Here is a 21,095-nt window from a genome sequence, read left to right as displayed (position 1 = left end):
AGTATTCATAAAATAGAGGTTAAAATCCAAAGCTTTCAATATCATCAGTCAACAGACACCAGTACATACCAACAGGGATGGCTGAAATTAAAACGACTACATCCTGTTGGTGAGGATATCAAACAACTGTAACTCTCATACACTGCTGGTGGGAATGCAAAAGGGAAAAGAGAAGGACAGTATCTTCTAAGGTTAAACATACATTACCATATGACCCAGAAATTCCACTTGTTAAGTATTTACCCAAGAGAAATAAAACGCTATGTCCGCTCCAAGATGTGGATGCAAATGCTTATAGCAGCGTTACTCATAACAGTTCAAACCTGGAAGCAACTCAAGTGTTCATCAACTAGCGAATAAACAAATTGTGGATATCTACATTATGGGATACTACTCAACAATGAAAAGGAATCAGATGTTATTACATGCAACAATATGAATGAACCTCAAAAAATGCTAAGCTAAAGAACTCAAACAAAAGACCATATACACTTTATGATCCCAACTATATGAAATTCTCAAAAAAACCCAAAACTATAGTGACAGAAGGCAAACAAGTGGTTACCTAAAGTAGAATAGGGGGTCAGGAGATGGGGAGGATGAATCAACTGCAAAGGATTATGAAGAAACTTCTTAGGGTGAGGAAACTGTTCTGCACTTTGATGAACATGGTGGTGGTGGTGTCTACACATTTGGACACAACAACCAAAATTCACCAAACTCCCCACTTAAGATGGCATTTTATTTTAAATACCACCTTAATATAAAAAAAGAGAAAATAACCCAAAGCTTAGATATGTTTTTATGTAAGAATTTACATTTAATATGTTATTTTACCTGACATAAATGCTATAAAACTCTAAACTTAGATGATAAGGCATTAATTTCCTATGATTTTTAAGGGAAAGAGAAAATCAAAATTAAGTTGCCAAAAATTCTGTATACTCCATAAATGCTGTTATTCCAATGTCTCCTGTTATCGTTTACCCTTTCAGATTATAAAAAGTCATAAATTTAAGACTGCTCATATTCTCAGGTGTGACAAAGTAAGTATAAATTGGTTCAACATTTCTAAATTTTTTTTTTCAACGTTTATTTATTTTTGGGACAGAGAGAGACAGAGCATGAACGGGGGAGGGGCAGAGAGAGAGGGAGACACAGAATCGGAAACAGGCTCCAGGCTCCGAGCCATCAGCCCAGAGCCCGACGCGGGGCTCGAACTCACGGACCGCGAGATCGTGACCTGGCTGAAGTCGGACGCCCAACCGACTGCGCCACCCAGGCGCCCCTGGTTCAACATTTCTAAATGGCACTACGACAATAAATAGCCTTGAAACTTCATATACTCTCTCACCCAAGAATTCCGATTCTGGGAAATGATTTGATTGAAGTACACTGCTACTTAGCTACAATACTGTTCAGTGCAAATGTATTATTTAGAATAGGAAACAATATAAAATACCTTATAAGAGAAGATTCACTTAAAAATTATGATACAGGGGTGCCTGGGTGGCTCAGTCAGTTAAGCGTCTGACTTCAGCTCAGGTCATGATTTCATAGTCTGTGAGTTTGAGCCCTGCATCGGGCTTTGTTCTGTCATGACAGCAGAGCCCAGAGCCTGCTTCAGATTCTCTGTCTCCCTCTCTTTCTGCCCCTCCCCTGCTTGCATGCATGCCTTCTCTCTCTCTCAAGAAATAAATGTTAAATAGTAAAAATAAAATAAAAATTAGGATACAAAGTATTCTATCATGTGAGTGTTATCTACATAAAATTATAGATGAATATTGAAAGAGAAAAACATTCAGGCTATGCATTAAATAGAAGCAGTTTCTATTTTAGTAAAAAAAAAAAAAGTATGTGAACATACATTTTACTGTCGACTTTTTATACATTTTTCTATGATTTTCATGAATTCTTTTTTTTTTTTTTTAATTTTTTTTTTCAACGTTTATTTATTTTTGGGACAGAGAGAGACAGAGCATGAACGGGGGAGGGGCAGAGAGAGACGGAGACACAGAATCGGAAACAGGCTCCAGGCTCTGAGCCATCAGCCCAGAGCCGGACGCGGGGCTCGAACTCCCGGACCGCGAGATCGTGACCTGGCTGAAGTCGGACGCTTAACCGACTGCGCCACCCAGGCGCCCCTCATGAATTCTTAAACACACACAAAAAGGTGAAAAGTGGCTATTTCTTTTTTTAAAATTTTTTTAAATGTTTATTTTTTTAGGGAAAGAGACAGCATGAGCAGGGGAGGAGCACAGAGAGAGGGAGACACAGAATCTGAAGCAGGCTCCAGGCTCTAAGCTGTCAGCACAGAGCCCGACACAGGGCTCAAACTCACAAACCATGCAATCATGATCTGAGCTGAAGTTGTATGCTTAACCGACTGAGTCACCCAGGGGCCCCAAAAGTCTATTTCTGAGACAGAATAATTAATGATCTTATTTTCATTTATCTCTATATTAGACATCCTCTATAAAAAATTTTTATTACAAAATAAGTCATTTTACAAGAGCTCATATATAAGACATTACTAATCAACTTTTTTAATGTTTATTTATTTTTGAGAGAGCGAGAGAGAGCACAAGCAGGTGAGGGGCAGAGAGAGAGAGAGGGAGACACAGAATCCGAAGCAGGCTCCAGGCTCTGAGCTGTCAGCACAGAGCCCAACAAGGGACTCAAAACCACAAACCACAAGATCATAACCTAAGCCAAAGTCAGACACTTAACCAACTAAGCCAAAGTCAGACACTTAACCAACTAAGCCAACCAGGTGCCCCTAAGAAAATTTTTTTAACATTTATTCATTTTTGAGAGAGACAAAATGCAAGCGGGGGAGGAGCAGAGAGAGAGGGAGACACAGAATCCAACCGATGCGGGCTTGAACTCATGACCTGAGGCAAAGTCTGAGGCTTAACAGACCGAGCCACCCAGGCGCCCCATAAACTATGAGTATCTCTTAAGTGAAATTCGCATAACATAAAATTAACCACTCTGGAGTAAACACTTACTTACAATGTAGTGACCGCCTCTATCTAGTTAAAAAAATTTTCATCACTCCAAAAAGAAACCACATATCCATTAAGTAGTGGTCCCCAATTATGAATACCTTTTAAGCATTATCAGAGTAAATACTGGTATAATTTTATATTTTTACAGGATTTGTATTCAATATATGTAGAACTTCAGTCAGAGTAAAATTTCAGGGGCTAACCAGCCCATCAATAAGCTACTACTTCTTTTTTTTTTTTTTTAATTTTTGTTTTAAGTTTATTTATTTTGAGAGAGAGCAAAAGAGCACAAGTGGTGAAGGAACAGAGAGGTTAAAAGAAAATCCCAAGCAGGGGCGCCTGGGTGGCGCAGTCGGTTAAGCGTCCGACTTCAGCCAGGTCACTATCTCGCGGTCTGTGAGTTCGAGCCCCGCGTCAGGCTCTGGGCTGATGGCTCAGAGCCTGGAGCCTGTTTCCGATTCTGTGTCTCCCTCTCTCTCTGCCCCTCCCCCGTTCATGCTCTGTCTCTCTCTGTCCCAAAAATAAATAAACTATATTAAAAAAAAAAAAAAAAAAAAAGAAAATCCCAAGCAGGCTCTGCACTGTCCGCACAGAGCCCAATGTGAGGTTCAAACTCAGGAACAATGAGATCATGACATGAGCCAAAATCAAGAGTCAGATGCTTAACCGACTGAGCCACCCAGGCGCCCCAACAAGCTATTATTTATAAAGACTGCCTGATCCTAGCTAGCCTCTGAGTGTCTGACCCAAAACAATCCACACTACTGAGACTCCCTGAAGACCTGGTCAGAAAAACTGAGCTAAGTGAAGAGAATCCCCTCAGGGGTCTGGATAAAGACTGACAGAGAACTGTCAGGACTATGCTCAGTGTGAGTCAATCTTTAAGTCTAGATTCATTACAGACCTAAATCCACATTATCCAGCGAATCAAAATCTGGTCTCACATATACGGAGTTTAAGAGCTATTCATATAATCATCTATAATCTGATTTTTCATTCCCAAAATCATTATGTATATCAAAACTGAGAAAAGCATCAAGTACTGAAGTTTTACTAATCCTCTCATCATCCCTTACATCCTAGTCAAGGGTCAAAAAGGCTATATAATTAACAAATACATTAAAAAAGATAGGGGTGCCTGGGCAGCTCAGTCAGTTAAGCTTCCCAGTCTTGATTTCAGTTCAGTTTGTGACCTCGAGGTTCATGGGATCAAGCCCTGAATCAGATCTGCACTGATACCACAGAGCCTGCTTGGGATTCTTTCTCTCTATCTCTCTCTCTCTCCCTCCCTCCCTCCCTCCCTCCCTCTCCCTCTGCTCCTCCCCTGCACGCATGAGTATGTGCACGGACATGCACACACTCTCAAAATAACTACTAAAAAGAAAGAAAAAATACACAAAATTACCTTTATCTCAATTACCTTTTCATCAGTAATTATTTGATAAATATTTTGATCTTACAACATCAAAATTAGACTGACTTGGACTCCAGTAACCATGGTACAGACAAAATAACAGATATGCAAAAGTTAGCCATTAAGAATAAAATGTAAGAAGTTTAATACATAGGGGCAAAAATGTATACAACTTCTAAATTATGATGGTGGATTTAATACACACACTTAACTCTTCTCCAAAACCCCACTAAGCAACAGTAAAGGAAAAAACTTTTTAAACATGATTTTTCAAGGGAAGAAAAAAAAAAAAACAGAAGAAAAGATAACAGCAACAGAATTTTGGAAGAAATGATCATCTATTTCACAGACTAGTGGAAGCTGACTTCTAAGCCAGCAGTAGAGAAAGCCAAGAAGCAACCCAAATTACACCCCAGAACCACCATGCCCAAAAAAGATTCAGGACTTGGCAACAGCGTCAGGTGAGTCTGGAAGTGGTGAGGGTGGAGCTAAAAACAGGAGGAGGACTGGTTGCAAAGCTATTTAAGAAGCAGTTCAGGGGCGCCTGGCTGGCTCAGTCAGTAGAGCATGTGACTCTTGATCTCTGGAGTCGTGATTTTGAGCCCCACGCTGGGTATAGCGATTACAAAAAATAAATAAACTAAAAAAAAAAAAAAAAAAAAAAGGAGCAGTTCAGCTCTCGGATCCTCTCTCCCTGACCCTCCTCTGCCCTGGAGTAAAACAGAGCATCCCTGAAGAAAAAGAGGAATAATTATCAGAAAGTACCATACTGAAAACAGGGAGATTAAGTGAAAATTTACCTATTGAATGGAACCTAAACCTGACTCTCAACACCCCCAGCCCTCTTCTATCAACAGACTTCTAGAACAATGGCAGCCAGCAGACAGGAAATTAGACATTTTTCTGGGGAACCTGACCAAGCTGAGATAAATCAAAATACTAATACTAGCAGACCCCCCAAATGGCCCAGCAGATCACACCACAGTGAATCCCAGAAATAATCACCCACCACCAGTTCAGAACGTCTAATGTTCAGAACTTCTAATCAGACTGTCTTTGAGCAAACAATCAAGGATTATCAGACACTTGAAGGAACCATTCAATTCGAAAATGAAACATCTAAGGGCGCCTGGGTGCCTCAGTCAGTTAAGCGTCTGACTTCAGCTCAGGTCATGTTCTCACGGTTTGTGGGTTTGAGCTCCACATCAGGCTCTGTGCTGACAGCTCAGAGCCTGGAGCCTGCTAAGGATTCTGTGTCTCCCTCTCTCTCTCTGCCCCCTCCCCACTTGCACTCTTTCTCTCTCTCAAACATTAAAAAGAAATTTTTTTAAATGAAGCATCAAAACTAACTAAAATCTATTTGAAGAAGCATGACTATTCCAGGGAGTAGAAAATGTCTCAAAAAATCTACGATTAATAGGGGCACCTGGGTGGCTCAGTTGGTTAAACATCTGACTCTTGATTTCGGCTCAAGTCATGATTTCATGGTCATGGGATGGAGCCCCACGTCGGGCTCCGCACTGAGCATGAAGCCTGCCTGGGATTCTCTCTCTCCCTGTTCCCCTCTCTCTCTGCCCATCCCCACGCATGTGCTCTCTCTCTAAATAAATCAGTATCTTTTAAAAAACTGTTACTAATAACCTTAGGGAGACAAGATACTATATCCATAACACAAGACAAAATATTATTTTTTTAATAAAAAGAAAGCACATTCAGAGAAAAATAGCCCCAAAGTAGAGGGGTGCCTGGGTGGCTCAGTCGGTTAAGTGTCTGACTTCAGCTCAGGTCATGATCTCACAGTTTGTGGGTTTGAGCCCTATGTCATCGGGCTCTGTGCTGACAGCTCAGAGCCTGGAGCCTGCTTCAGATCCTGTGTCTCCCTCTCTCTACCCTCCCCAACTTATGCTCTGTCTCTGTCTCTCACAAATAAATGAAACATTTAAAAAATTTTTTTAAATAAATAAAAACCCATAAGTAGAAATAACTCAGAGAAAGGTCAAAAGAAGGCTGAACCTGGCAAATGCACTCCTAGGCATATATACAAGAGAAATAAAAACACATGTCCACATAAAAACTTGTGCGTGAATGTACACAGTAGCATTATTCACAACAAGCAAAAAATGGAAAACAACCCAAATGTCCATCGACTAATGAGTGAAAATATGCTATATACATAAAATGTAGTATTATTCAGAATAAGAAAGGAATGGAGTTCTGATACATGCCGCAATGTGAATGAATTGTGAAAACATGCTAAATTAAAGAAACCAATCATAAAAGACTACATAATGTATAATTCCACTTATGAAATGTCCAGAACAGGCAAATCTAGAGAGAGACAGAGATTAGTGGTTGACTAGGGCTGGAGATAGGAGAAACAGGAGTGACTACTAAAGGGGATGGGATATTTTGAAGGGAAGAAGAGAGATGAAAATGTTCTAAAATTAGATTGTGCACTAACTGCACAACTCTGTGAATATACTAAAACCCATTGGAGGGGCACCTGGGTGGCTCAGTCGGTTAAGTATCCGAGTTCAGCTCAGGTCATGATCTCGCAGTTCGTGAGTTTGAGCCCCACACTGGGCTCTGTGCTGACAACTCAGAGCCTGGAGCCTGCTTTGGATTCTGTGTCTCCATATCATTCTGTCCTTCCCCCACTCATGCCATGTCTGTCTCTCTCTCTCAAAAATAAACATTAAAAAAAATTTTTTTTCATGGGAATGCAAGCTGGTGCAGCCACTCTGGAAAACAGTATGGAGATTCCTCAAAAAACTAAAAATAGGGGGCGCCTGGGTGGCTCAGTCGGGTAAGTGTCCAACTTCAGCTCAGGTCATGATCTCACGGTCCGTGAGTTCGAGCCTCACGTCAGGCTCTGTGCTGACAGCTCAGAGACTGGAGCCTGTTTTGGATTCTGTGTCTCCCTCTCTCTCTGCCCCTCCCCTGTTCATGCTCTGTCTCAAAAATAAATAAACGTTTGGGGCGCCTGGGTGGCGCAGTCGGTTAAGCGTCCGACTTCAGCCAGGTCACGATGTCGCGGTCCCTGAGTTCGAGCCCCGCGTCAGGCTCTGGGCTGATGGCTCAGAGCCTGGAGCCTGTTTCCGATTCTGTGTCTCCCTCTCTCTCTGCCCCTCCCCCGTTCATGCTCTGTCTCTCTCTGTCCCAAAAATAAATAAACGTTGAAAAAAAAAATTTTTTTTAAATAAATAAATAAATAAATAAATAAACGTTAAAAAAAAAATTTTTTTTTTTTTTAAAACTAAAATTAGAACTATACTATGAGCCAGCAATTGCACTACTAGGTATTTATTTATCCAAGGGATGCAGGTGTGCTGTTTCAAAAGGACACATGCACCCCAATGTTTATAGCAGCACTATCAACAATAGCCAAAGTATGGAAAGAACCCAATGTCCATCGATGGGTGAATGGATAAAGAAGATGTGGTATATATATACAATGGAGTATTAGCAATCAAAAAGAATGAAATCTTGCCATTTGCAACTACATGGATGGAACTGGGGGTTTTACACTAAGTGAAATTACTCAGAGAAAGACAAGTATCATATGACTTCATTCATATGAGGACTTTAAGAGACAAAGCAGATGAACATAAGGGAAGGGAAACAAAAGTAATATAAAAACAGGGAGAGGGGACAAAGCATAAGAGACTCATAAATATGGAGAACAAAGGGAGGGTTAGTAGAGGGGGGATGGAAGGGGGGATGGGCTAAATGGATAAGGGGCATTAAGGGATCTACTCCTGAAATCGTTGTTGCACTATAGGCTAATTTGTATGTAAATTTAAAAAAATAAAACTAAAAAAAAAACGTTTTTAATAAAAAAATAAAAATAAAAGCTAAAAAAGGTGAACAACACTGTATGTGAATCATATCTCAATTATCTCAATAAGGGTATTTTTTTAAATGTTTATTTATTTTGAAAAAGAGAGAGTGTGCAAGTGACAGAGAAGGAGAAAGAGAATCCCAAGCAGGCTCTGTGCTCACAGTGCAACATGGGGCTCAATCTCACAAACCATGAGATCATGACCTGAGCCGAAATCAAGACTCAAACACTTAACCAATTAAGCCACCCAGGTGCCCCAAAAACTAGTTTTGGGTTTTTTTGTTTTTTTTTTTTGAGAGATAGAGAGGCTCAAGTGAGCAAGGGTGGAGAGAGAGAGAATCCCCTGAGGGGCAGAGAGAGAGTGAGAGAGAGAGAGAAGGGGGTCTCACTAGAAACGGGACTCATGTTCACCTAAAGCAAGCTTCGAGCTCACCCGAAGAAGCAGGGCTCAAGCTCATGAATTGTGAGATCATGAATTGAGCCAAAGTCAGATGCTTAACTGACTGAGCCACCCAGTGCCCCCAAAACTACTTTTTTTTTTTTTTAAAGATAGTTGAGGAAATCCCCCAGAAAATTAAAAAGAGAGAAACAACAAAACAAGAAAATTACAAAACTAATTATTTCAACATCCAAACAATAAGTATTCTATTATAGGAAAAATTTCAAATAAGAACAACCTCCAAGGACTACAATGAAAAGGAGGTGAGTGATGCATCAGGCACAAAAGGCAACAACACAGATTAGAAATTTGGAGTCTCCAAAAGAGGTTTCTTCAAAGAGATAAAGTTTGAGGGCCTCAAACATCTTGAGGAGATTATGACAACTGGTGGAGAGCCTAGGATTGATGGAAGAAAATTGTAGAAATCTAAACAAATGAAACAGACAATTATCAATTCCAGAATAAAAGCAAGAAGCGATGTAAACATGAAAAATAATAATCTACAGATTCTGCTCTGAATGGTGTTTATAATAATAGTGCTTGCCGTCAGCACAGAGCCCGCCTAGGATTCTCTCTCTGTCTCTCTGCCTCTCCTCCGCTTTGTTTCTAAAAATAAATAAACTTTCAAAAAACATTTATAAAAAAAGAAAGAAAAGAAAACTAAAAACCATCTTGATATCCTCAGTACAGGAATGTACTGAGGGAATTCGCTTATGGTACATCCACTCAGAGACATATCATACAAGTTTTCAAAAGACAGTATAAGGACTATGTAACACTGAAAAACCATTATGGTGCAATGTTAACTGGAAAAAGAAGATGAAGGTTGTATGTTCACTATAAATAACTTTATTTTAAAAAAAGCAGGCGTGTGGAAAGACAAAAATGTTAGTAGCAGTTGTGTTAAAATAGAATAATGATTAATACCCCTTTCAATTTTGCACTAACATTTTCAAAAATTTAAAGACCTAGTATAAAATTTAAACATAAGTAACTCTGGAAATGTTCTACGACTAGATTGTGATGACAGCTGCACAACTCTGTAAATGTACTAAATATTGCTAAATTATATACTTGGAATCAGTAAATTTTATGTTTATACATGATACCTCAAAAATTGTTTAAAAAAAAAAAAGACATTCAGAGGAAAACACTTTTTCTATAATACTCACATGAGAAAATTCAGGCTGGGATGGGATAGGCAGTGACCCAGGAGTGAAGACTGGTGTGCTCTGAGACACTGGTGTTGAGGCTTGAGGGGATATAGTGGGCTCAGGTGGGAGAGGGGGGTGTTCTATCTCCAATGGTTCTTCATCTTGTAGTTTCTTCTCAAAACACTCTCCTTTTCCTTCTGATAACATGGACATGTCCATTGGCTCATCTGGTTTAAAACAGGAAAAACAAATTGAGAAATAAGCACTCATCAATATTACTCATGTTCCAATACCCCTAGTAACAAGTATATCACAGCAATTTCCATTCCTAAAAAAATAATGGTTTAATTTTCAGAAAAGCTGACAGATTAATAGTAGACTGAGTCTAAGAAACCTAGCAATGCTTTCTTCCCCTGGGAGGAGGAAGGTCCACACTCTCCAAATCCTCAGATACAGATTTCATTGGGGTGGGGGGTGGGGGGGGCATTCATCTGGGGATACCCACTCATCCCCTTGAAATGTTAAATTAACTGAGCTCCTCTGAACCCCTTTCCCTACCATTACTCAGTTTTTCCACATTTTGTATGGGAACACCCACGTTAATGTCACCTAATTTAACCATCGTATATTCTGCCACAGGCCTTGAGAGGCAGCGAATTTATTCACCACTCCAATATCTACTTATTTATGAACTCATTACATTGGCATTAACAATTGCTAAGCACAGAGAAACGAATGCCAGGAAAATACAGAAGAAGAAAAAATCTGTCAGTGCCAATCAGCAGTGATTTATCAAAGAACTAAGTGTAAGCCACTAATCCTGAGATAAATTGCTCAGGAGTGAAACACAAACACACACCACCACCACCTCCCCAATGCTTTCCCATAGTGTACTACCCACCTGTAGGCTAACAGGTTCTTCCTCAGAGCCAGCCTAGCTAGCTAGGTCTTGATTCATCAACCCTTTTTCCCCTATTTTACAACTAGACCCCAAACAGGCTTCCTTCTAGACCACATTCACAAATTATCTATATATACCACTAAGTTTTTCCCTGCCATCTACATTCATGCTACTGACTATACCTCACCTTGGTGCCTACCCTTGCTGCTTTGCTTGATTTCACCTCACATTCCAGTCTAATGCTAGGTTCCAGATCTGGTGCTGCAGGCCTTGAGCAAGCATGCTAGCACAGCTGTGTTAAGTATTTTCATTACACCGTTTCAGTTTCATTTTCATCTCTCTCGCCATGACAAAGTACTCACTAAGGACCTACTGTACTAAGCACTACATATAAAAAGGTTAATAATTTTAGAAAGAAAGAAAAGAAAGGAAGGAAGCAAGCATATATAGAGCCACAAACAGTTATGCACATGTTAAGCAAACACATTAAATCCAAAATACAATTGACAGGAGAAAATACAGTATGTTATACGAAAGAATAAAAAAGAACGCTGAATCATATATATAACATAATCCCAAGTCTGTAAAATACTTCTTTATGCATAGAAAATACTCTGAAAGGAAATATATCCAAGTACTAATTATGTCTGGATTGTGGTATCCAGGTGACTTTTATTTTCTTATTACTTTCCTATGGGCTTTCCAAACTTTCTATAGTGAGAATTATGTTTACAATCAGGGAGAAAGTATTTTTAGTATATTTATGCGATATTCAATTTTCACACTATAAATAGAAAAAATGGTTTTAAGTACAAACCAAATTTAACTTGCATTAGGATTTTTGTGGAATGGATTGACTTTTATTTTTTACTAAAGATATTATTAATCATGCTATGCTTAATATGATACCAGTCTATTTGGCTACCTACAATTGACTTCAAGACAAACAACAAGACCCAAATTTAATGGCAAAAGAAAGTTAAGATTACATTTTGTCATGGGTGAATTAAACCTGAAAAACAGTTAAACATATTTCTATATTTATATCACTCAAGAGTAGAGACAGCAGGATATCATAGGAGGCATATAAACAGATGAGACCATAGGACCTGGAGGCAGCTGCCAGAGTTCAAATTCTGCCTCTATGACTTAGTTGTGAAATCTCTCTGTGACTCCATTTCCTCATCTGTAAAATGGAGATAAAACATCTACCTCGGGTTGCCTGGGTGGCTCAGTCGGTTAAACATCTGACTCTTGATTTTGCCTCAGGTCATGATCTCACAGTTTTGGAAATCAAGCCCCACGGTAGGCTCTGCACTGACAGCATGGAGCCTGCTTGGGATTCTCTCTCACCCTTTCTCTCTCTGCCCCTCCCCTGCTCTCTCTCAAAACAAATAAATATTTTTTAAAATTAAAAAAAAAAAAAAGTAACACCTATTTCTTAGTATTGTTGCGAGGGTTCAATTAAAAAAAAACAAAAACAAAGAAAAGCACCTAGAGCCAAAGAGAAGCACACCAAACAGGGCCTGGCATACCATAAGTGCTTAATAAATATTAACCATTATACCATCATTGGTATGTGAAAGAATTAAAAGGAGAAAATCATGAAATTTATTGGAAAAGACTTCGTAAAAGTAGTAGGAACTTAGAAATACCTTGAGTGACTGGGTATAAGACTAAGAGAGAGTAAAAGAGATATAGATAACGAGATAAATTAAGTAAAAAGGAAATCTTTCTTGTGTATAAAGTAATGTAAAATCACTAGGTCCTCAAAGGAGGAAGTGAATGAAATCAAAATTTCTACAACCTGCTCCTAGCCATTCTTTGACTAAAACTGCTTGATGATAACAAAAATAACAGTTAAATAGCAAAAGAAACAATTTTTGGTTCCCTTTCCCCAGCAGCATGTCAACATGTTGCTGGAAACTTCTGGGTTATTAGTAACAAACCCGGTTCTTCACTAATAAACTAATATAACATACTATTCTGAGTTCTATCTTAACAAATTTTACCCTACAGATCTTTTTAAAAATTAAGTCAAAAATACAGAATTCTCATAAGAATGAGCCCCTTATACTAGGCCACATCCCTGAAGGGGAGATAGACATGAGTCCTACTGAATAGTTTAGGTCACAGTGTCTGAACATATAAAGAAACAGTACGTTCTGCAAGGCAGAAGAAGTGCTGCTGCTCGTCTAATCTGAGAGCAACAGACAGATCACGAGAGCTCACCTTTTCTCCCTTCTTGCTCTGTGGGACTGCTAGGAACGATAAAAGGGGTAGATCGGAAAGCATCAGGGGAAGGAGCAACAAGATCTGAGGAATTCCTTTATATAAAGAGAGAATCACAGGTTATTGTACCACAGCCACAGTTGTGCATTTGTTTTTTACTTTCTGATAGCAAAAATATCTAAGTCATCCAAACAAATCTTATTAGCAATCTCTCAAACATCTACCTGAGGCTGATGGAAGAGCCATGAATAATACTTAACTATTTCTCACACCAGACATATCCAAAATTAGAATTAAAAAAAAAAAAAAGGATAAAGCCATATGATTATAAGAGAAATAAACAATCAAACACAAGGACATCATGATTGCAAAGCAAGATGACAAAGAGCTAAAAAATAAATTCACGTGCAAAACTGAGATAAAAATACTCCAAATTTTACCTAATATTAGAAAGATCATGCACATTTTTATTTCAAAAAAAAAAAAAAAAGCAAATCTCTTTGCCATAACAGCGAGATAAAGAACTCCAACTAAGGTCAACTATAGTACAATCTATTCTCCACCCCTATGCGGTTAAATGGAAAGAACTGCTGGTCAAATAGAAGAGCAGTATGCTTGTTTTGGTTGTATAACAGAATATAACTGGGCAGTTTCTGTCTAGTGAAACAATTGGGCTACTATTATAAACTTCCAAATGGGGGAGTGCCTGGCTGGCTCAGTCAGAAGAGCATGCAACTCTTGATCTCAGGGTTCTGAGTTCGAGCCCCAAGTCGACTGTAAAAATTACTTAAATAAATAAAACTAAAAAAAACCTCCATATGGGAAAGCAGAGCTACCTGCCTTCAATAGGTCCACTAAGCTCTTAACCCCAAAATTCTAAAGCCTAGAGTTTGCTTTTTGATTTTAAAAAGAATTCTAGACTAGCAATTTCAGCTCTTTCAACCTTAGCCTAAGACCCTCAGATACATGTTTCTTTGGCAGAGCTATTTTAGGCTTACTTACGTGGAAAGACTCTCCTGAACAAGGGACCTCTGACCAGAGAGCTGCAGGAGGTGCAGAGTGGTGGCAGGTGTGGAAGCCAGAGAACATCCACCTTCTTCCCTTGAAGGAGTAGAGCAACCATCAGAAGCTATTTTAAAAGAGAGAGAGAGAGAGAGAGAGAGAGAGAGAGAAAATCCAATTTCATTTGCTTCTCAAATTGACAATCCTGAGTTTAAAAAAAAAAAAGGAAGAGGAGGAAGAAGAAAGCAAGCAAGCCACTCAGTACTGCAAAGAGTAATACCAATGTTTCCAACCATGTTCCAAGAGAGCAGAAACTGTTTTCTAATAGTAGTACAATCAATGGAATGCCATGCTAACACAAATTCTAAGTGACCACTAAATACCATCCTCCCTAAATTACAGGTTTCTTTAATATAGAATGACAAAACATATTCCTTAGTCCTTTCCATCATGATTAAACCTTGGGAGGAAAAAGGCAGAATCCTTATCCCTCTGCTTGGCTGCTCTGCTTCTTGTGAAGCTTCTATTGTAAAACAGCAAGTAAGCCTTCTATTCCAAGGTCTACCTATGGTGAAGTAAAGCTCATGCCATGAAACAGATGGCAGAAGTAAAACAATGTGCATCACACCTGGATGATATGAATGCAGTTTTCATGATTAGAACCTGGGCCTCCTCAGAGGAGACAGAAAATACTAATGCATTAATAAAAGAATATAAGAGCAGTCATTGACTTATATTATGAACAATCTCTTGTTGGTCACTTCTCAGCAACAGACAGGGGTATTAGCTGCATTAATCCCAAGTATAAAGGAATTTCTTTCTGCTAGGCCATAACTTCCTATTTCTGATAGATGAACTAATAAATAGATGAGTAGGCAGACTATTGCCCAGGTGATTATGAAAAACTTACACTTAATTATCATGATATTAAGATATGAAGACCTATGATGACTCTAATAGCTATTCTGTCCTTAATATTAAATTTACTATATTGGGGCACTTGGGTGGCCCAGTTGGTTAAACGGCCGACTTTGGCTCAGGTCATGATCTCGCAGTCCGTGAGTTCGAGCCCCGCGTCAGGCTCTGTGCTGACAGCTCAGAGCCTGGAGCCTGTTTCAGATTCTGTGTCTCCCTCTCTCTGACCCTCCCCCATTCGTGCTCTCTCTCTCAAAAATAAATAAACGTTAAAAAAAAAAAAAATTAAAAAAAAAAAATTTACTGTATTATTCCTCAAATCTCCATTTCCAACACAGAGAGAAAACTATGTTAAAATGTAAAACAGGGGCGCGTGGGTGGCTCAGTTGGTGGGGCGTCTGACTTCGGCTCAGGTGGTGATCTCACTGTTCGTGAGTTCGAGCCCCGTGTAAGGTTCTGTGCTGACAGCTCGGAGCCTGGAGCCTACTTCGGATTCTGTGTCTCCCTCTCTCTCTGTTCCCCCCTGCTTGTGCTCTGTCTCTCAAAAATAAATAAAGATTAAAAAAAAAATTTTTTTAAATGTAAAACAGCAATCATTCCCAAAAAGCCTTTCTCATTAATCAGTTAGAAATGTATTTTCCGGGGCGCCTGGGTGGCGCAGTCGGTTAAGCGTCCGACTTCAGCCAGGTCACGATCTCGCGGTCCGGGAGTTCGAGCCCCGCGTCGGGCTCTGGGCTGACGGCTCAGAGCCTGGAGCCTGTTTCCGATTCTGTGTCTCCCTCTCTCTCTGCCCCTCCCCCGTTCAGGCTCTGTCTCTCTCTGTCCCAAAAATAAATAAACGTTGAAAAAAAAAAAAATTAAAAAAAAAAAAAAAGAAATGTATTTTCCTTCCATACTACAAACAAGTCTGCATACCTTTTATAAAGTGCCTTCTAATTCAAACAGTAGGCTCAGAACAATAATAATAAAGTTTAGATCTTTGGAGAAGAGAAGCTACAGCAACTAATCACTCTTTATACCTGTTTTATTGCTCTGGTCAAACAAGTCTTCCTGAGTTGACAAAACCTCAGGCTCTGGGGACTTCTGAATCTGCAGTCCACCTTCCAAAAGTTCTTGAGCAGATATTTGTTCTTTTGTTTCCACAGCAGCAAGAGATACTTTGCGACAAGGAGGCATGTCCTCTGACCTAGGAAATTCAAACCACCAGGAGAAAAAGTTGCTATACATTCAAATGATTTCACCTTTGAATTAAGATTTTCCTGGGGCACATGAGTGGACTTTTGATTTCAGCTCAGGTCATGATCTCATGGGCGTGAGGTTGGGCTCCACACTCGGCATGGAGACTGCTTAAGATTCTTTCTCTCCCTCTGCCTCTTCCTCTCTCTCAAAAAAAAAAAAAAAAAGAAAAGAAAAGAAAAGAAAAGAAAAGAAAAAAGAAATAGAAGAAGACTTTCCTGTTTTGTGTTCTCCTTTAATAATTTCAAAACTTCCAGAGGCTCTATTTATTCAAAGTTGAAACAAGCTACTTTTTATAATGACATGAAGACCTCAGCCCATTTAAAATCTTGTCTCAGTCTCTCACACAGCAATTTTCCAACTTTGCTCACAGCTGTGCAGCATGCTGTCCATGATTTCTCATGAGTGATTCAAGGATTTTTGTTACATATTCTGTTACCTACGTGAGCATGAAGGATTCTAAACCAAACCACAACAATGCCAGTCCTAATGAGGACCTTCCACAAAGTTTAGATGTGAATTATCCTCTGTGCTATTGCCACACACCTTATCTGCTGCTGACCTTTTCCATTTGTTCTGCTCAACCTAACCCCCAAATCAAGAATCCTTCATACCAATACCACTCACACATGTAAAACTCTCATTGCTGGCCCCTTTCCAGAGACTTGGGAGGTTCGCCTATTAAAAAGTTAGCAAAAATAGCTACAGGGAAACTTCCTCAAGAAAAGCCTAAAATGTCAGCCCATGTGAGGGTGAGTGTTTTGTATTAGAAAGACAACTTCTCTTGGGGTGCCTGGGTGGCTCAGTCGGTTAAGCCTCCGACTTTGGCTCAGGTCATGATCTCATGGTTCATGGGTTCAAGTCCTGCATCAGGCTCTGTGCTGACAGCTGGAGCCTGCTTCAGATTCTGTGTTTCCTCTCTCTCTGCTCTTCCCCTTCCCCTGCTCGTGCTCTGTCTCTCTCCCTCAAAAATAAACAAACATTAAAAAATTAAAAGAAAAAAAAAGACAAAACAACTTCTCTTGATAGTCAACTTGTTCAGGACTCCATTCCCCACCATTTGTATTGAAGGAAGTTATAAGAAAATACTGAATGCTTATTCATCACCTCTCCCAAACTGGAAGCATCCCACTTTTCCTCTGCCATATCCAAACGTGAGCTGTTGACCAGAGGCAATGCAGTTTGGGACATAATAATCACCAGAGGCACAGCAGAAGGATAAGCCCAATTCCTACCAATTCCACTATAGGACTTGGGAAAAGAATACGTCCATAGCTATACCATAAACTATTAGATGTAGGCTACATGAGGACTCAAAGCAATCTGGGTGTTCCTCAATTATAAGAACAGTAAATTTTCAAATATAATATTCATGTGATTCCTCATAACACTAGAGATAGAGAAGATAGGAACTCCTCCCACAGAGACAGTGTCTCTGTAGACAAAGATCAGAGAGGAATGACAACCAAAGATTAAGGAGTCATGCTTACAATTACGGCAACAATAAAATGGCTTTGTAATATGCCTAAAGATAAGGACACGGTTAAGAATTCATAAATAGTTTCCACTGGACCAGAAATATGCACAGTACAAGGGGGGAGGAAAATCAATAATTTCTAAAAATGTTTCCATCTAGCCAAGTAAAACAAGTATGAAACTTAAAAATACTTTCTAGAAACTATAAAGTACTATAACAGAAACCTAAAAGAGCAGAGTTTACCTTGCAGGTGGTGAACTTTGCTCATCTACCACATGTACATCCTTACTGGGCTGTGCTACCACAGGGACATCCTTGCTGGGCTGTTCTGCCATGGGCATATCTTCATTGGACTGTTCTTCATGCTTAATTGCTTGAAGTTTTAGAAGACAGGAAGGAGATACTTAATTTTCCAAAGTACTAGAAGCAGTCCCAGATGCTTTTTTAAAGGCAAAGATTTAACAAAAGAAGTCCAATTTGAAAATATAAACAGACATCAATGCAAAAAGAAAATAACCAGTAACCTTAATCAAAACTAACCAAACCAAACTAAAACAAACCTTACCAAAACTCTTAATCTGCAACCCATCAACTAACAAGTATTTGCCAGACAACTCTGCAACCTTACTATACTAACTTGATTATATTAACCTACTAGTTATAAACTGTATTAAGGAATGAATAACTAGCTCTAGCTTAGGAGGAAAACGCTTATAAGCAATTCCAAATGCCAAAAAACATGTTTCATACCAATATTAGCATCCACATCAGACAGCCCAGTGTAACTAGAGTTGGTAGTTACTGACAGTACAGGCTCTTTGTCTACTTCATATGTCACAGTATGTTCTTCAACATCCTGGCTCTGGGAGAGTTCCAGAACTCCAAAGCCCAACTGTGATGAGGCAGGATCTAGAAACAAAACCCCAAGAAGTTAGGTAGCATCCCACAATATTATGCACTGTGTAAGGTCCTGTCCCTTAGCAAAACAAAAAGGTCATTTTAAGTCCTTCACAAGAAAGCCCTGCCTCCAAAGTTTTTCAAAATAAACTCAAGAATAAAGGCACTAAAAGTGAAAGGGAAAAATACATAACGAAACAAAAATTACATATTCTAAAACCTTCTGAGCACCTAACATATAGGTAGACTATGTCTACTTTCTGAAGATATACATAAACCATACCCACACACACACAGTAATTCAGATTATACTTCCACCCACAAAGCATACATTCCCAAAATATTTGAAAACCAAATGTAACAAGAAAAAGAGTCAATATGCAGAAAGAGAGCTATCCAATGAGCATCAAATTCCTGAACATCAAATTAGGGGGAATATCTCAGACAAATGCGATTTTCTTAATGACTATCCTCATTTTAATGATGAGAAATCTATAACCTGACAACAAAGAGAAATTTGGATATCTTCATGCTTATATTAAAGGGACTTAGAACAATCTACTATCTAGATAAAGGCATAAAGCTACCTTCAGCACCAAGGGAGCGTGTGGTAGTATCATCTCTAATATCTTCTTCCTTTTCCTCCTTCTCCTTCTCTTCTACCTCTTCTTCTTTCTCTTCTCCCACAGGAGGAGCAGATTCCACTGACATTCCCAAAACACTACATGGAAAGACACAATCATGTGTTCTCAGATAGGTTGGGACACTTTGCTCAAAGCACTCTTCTAAATTTATTGTAACAGCCCACACACCAACCACCTCTTACGCAAATGTGAAAAAAGTAAAAAGCCTCGCCCCCATCAGTGCTTCTTTTGACAGAAAGCACCTGAAAGGATAACAACTCAAAACGCTGCACTGAATTAAAGAACACAAATATTTAACAGAAGAAAGGAATAAACACATTTGAGTTTTCACTTTCTCCGAAAAAATATAAACAGGGAGAGAAAAACCTTACTCTCAAGAGAATAACTGACAAGTGACACAGTAAAATATGCATTGGATATGCAGTGAAGGGACTCAAAGATACATCAGCTGAACCAGACACAGTTCACCAAAATATTTAAGAAAATTTTTTAATGTTTATTTATTTTTGAGAGAGAGAGAGTGAGTGCGGGGGAGGGTCAGAGAGAGAGAGGGACACAGAATCCGAAGCAGGCTCCAGGCTCCAAGCTGTGAGCACAGAGCCTGACCCGGGGCTCGAACTCATAGACCACGAGATCATGGCCTGACCCAAAGTCAGAAGCTTAGCCGACTAAACCACCCAGGGTCCCTACACAAAAATATGTTGGTATAAAAATCTTAGACTACATACATAGAACCAAAATGTCTGAATAAAATTCTGGTAAAAGGCCTGTATATTTCGAAGAAGTTAAGATTACAGGACAAAAAACATAAAAGACAACAATCAGGAAAAAATACTACAACAAATAGAACAAAATAACAGTCTCCCTAAAATAGAAGGAATTCACATGAAGAACCCCAAGACATAGGTGAACAGACAGACAACTCATAAAAAAGGAATATAAGTATCTTAAACATGTAGGAAAATAGAGAAAACAACTGTTGCCCATCAAATTGGGAAAAAAAAATTGTCAATACTATACTACTATTCAGTGCTACCCAAACCTGAGATAAGCACTATCATATACTGTTTACGAGACTCAACCATTGAGTTTACTATAAACTAATAGAATGTTTCTGGAGAACATTTGGAAAAATGTTTCTAAAAAAACCTCCAAAACAATGTATACACCTAATAATTTCTTTTTTTTTTTTAAATATTTTTTTTAACGTTTATTTATTTTCGAAACAGAGAGAGACAAAGCATGAACGGGGGAGGGTCAGGGAGAGGGAGACACAGAATCTGAAACAGGCTCCAGGCTCTGAGCTGTCAGCACAGAGCCCAATGCGGGGCTCGAACTCACGGACCGTGAGATCATGACCTGAGCCGAAGTCGGCCGCTTAACCGGCTGAGCCACCCAGGCGGCCCTACACCTAATAATTTCAAAAATTTCAATTTTAAGAAATAATTTGAAATGTAGAAAAATCCTTGTGCAAACTTATTTCTCAATGTTTACTGTAATTAAGAAATACCTAGGGGCACCTGGGTGGCTTAGTCAGTTAAGTGGCCAACTTCAGCTCAGGTCATGATCTCGTGGTTCATGAGTTTGAGCCCCTCTTTGGGCTCTGTGCTGACAGCTCAGAGACTAGAGCCTGCTTTGGATTCCGTGTCTCCCTCTTTCTCTGCCCCTCACCCACTCACCCTCTGTGTCTCTCTCATAAATAAACATTAAAAAAATTTTTTTTAAACTTTAAAAAAAAAAAATTTCAGTAAACTTATTAAGAGTTTTAACTGTCGGGGCGCCTAGGTGGCTCAGTCGGTTAAGCAGCCAACTTTGGCTCAGGTCATGATCTCACAGTTCATGAGTTCAAGCTCCACATCAGGCTCTGTGCTGACAGCTCAGAGCCTGGAGCCAGCTTCAGATTCTGTGTCTCCCTCTGTCTCTGCTCCTCCC

The 21,095-nt window shown here is 39.3% G+C and overlaps 1 protein-coding gene across 7 annotated transcripts in view; it reads right to left on the bottom strand.

Moving 5' to 3' along the window:
* TP53BP1 (tumor protein p53 binding protein 1) overlaps positions 1–21,095 on the bottom strand; it is a 94,476-nt gene that overhangs the window by 41,471 nt on the left and 31,910 nt on the right. For 6 of the 7 annotated variants that reach the window (XR_003969457.1, XM_030318348.1, XM_030318346.1 and 3 more), the window contains 7 exons: positions 19,107–19,240; positions 18,373–18,531; positions 17,866–17,995; positions 15,929–16,095; positions 13,995–14,121; positions 12,993–13,087; positions 9,878–10,086 (listed from right to left, as the gene is read on the bottom strand). Coding sequence is in view for 6 of the 7 variants with exons in the window: in XM_030318348.1 (XP_030174208.1) it covers positions 9,878–10,086; positions 12,993–13,087; positions 13,995–14,121; positions 15,929–16,095; positions 17,866–17,995; positions 18,373–18,531; positions 19,107–19,240 (1,021 nt within the window). In the remaining variant the exon portion in view is untranslated. Of the gene's footprint in view, positions 1–9,877; positions 10,087–12,992; positions 13,088–13,994; positions 14,122–15,928; positions 16,096–17,865; positions 17,996–18,372; positions 18,532–19,106; positions 19,241–21,095 lie in introns of those variants that run through there. The other variant, XM_030318349.1, reaches the window with a different exon arrangement.

The sequence above is a fragment of the Lynx canadensis genome, chromosome B3 (genome assembly GCF_007474595.2).
Source record: "Lynx canadensis isolate LIC74 chromosome B3, mLynCan4.pri.v2, whole genome shotgun sequence".
Lineage (NCBI taxonomy): Eukaryota > Metazoa > Chordata > Mammalia > Carnivora > Felidae > Lynx > Lynx canadensis.
The sequence above is the reverse complement of the archived record's forward strand: the minus strand, read 5'-3'. Positions and strand labels throughout refer to the sequence as shown.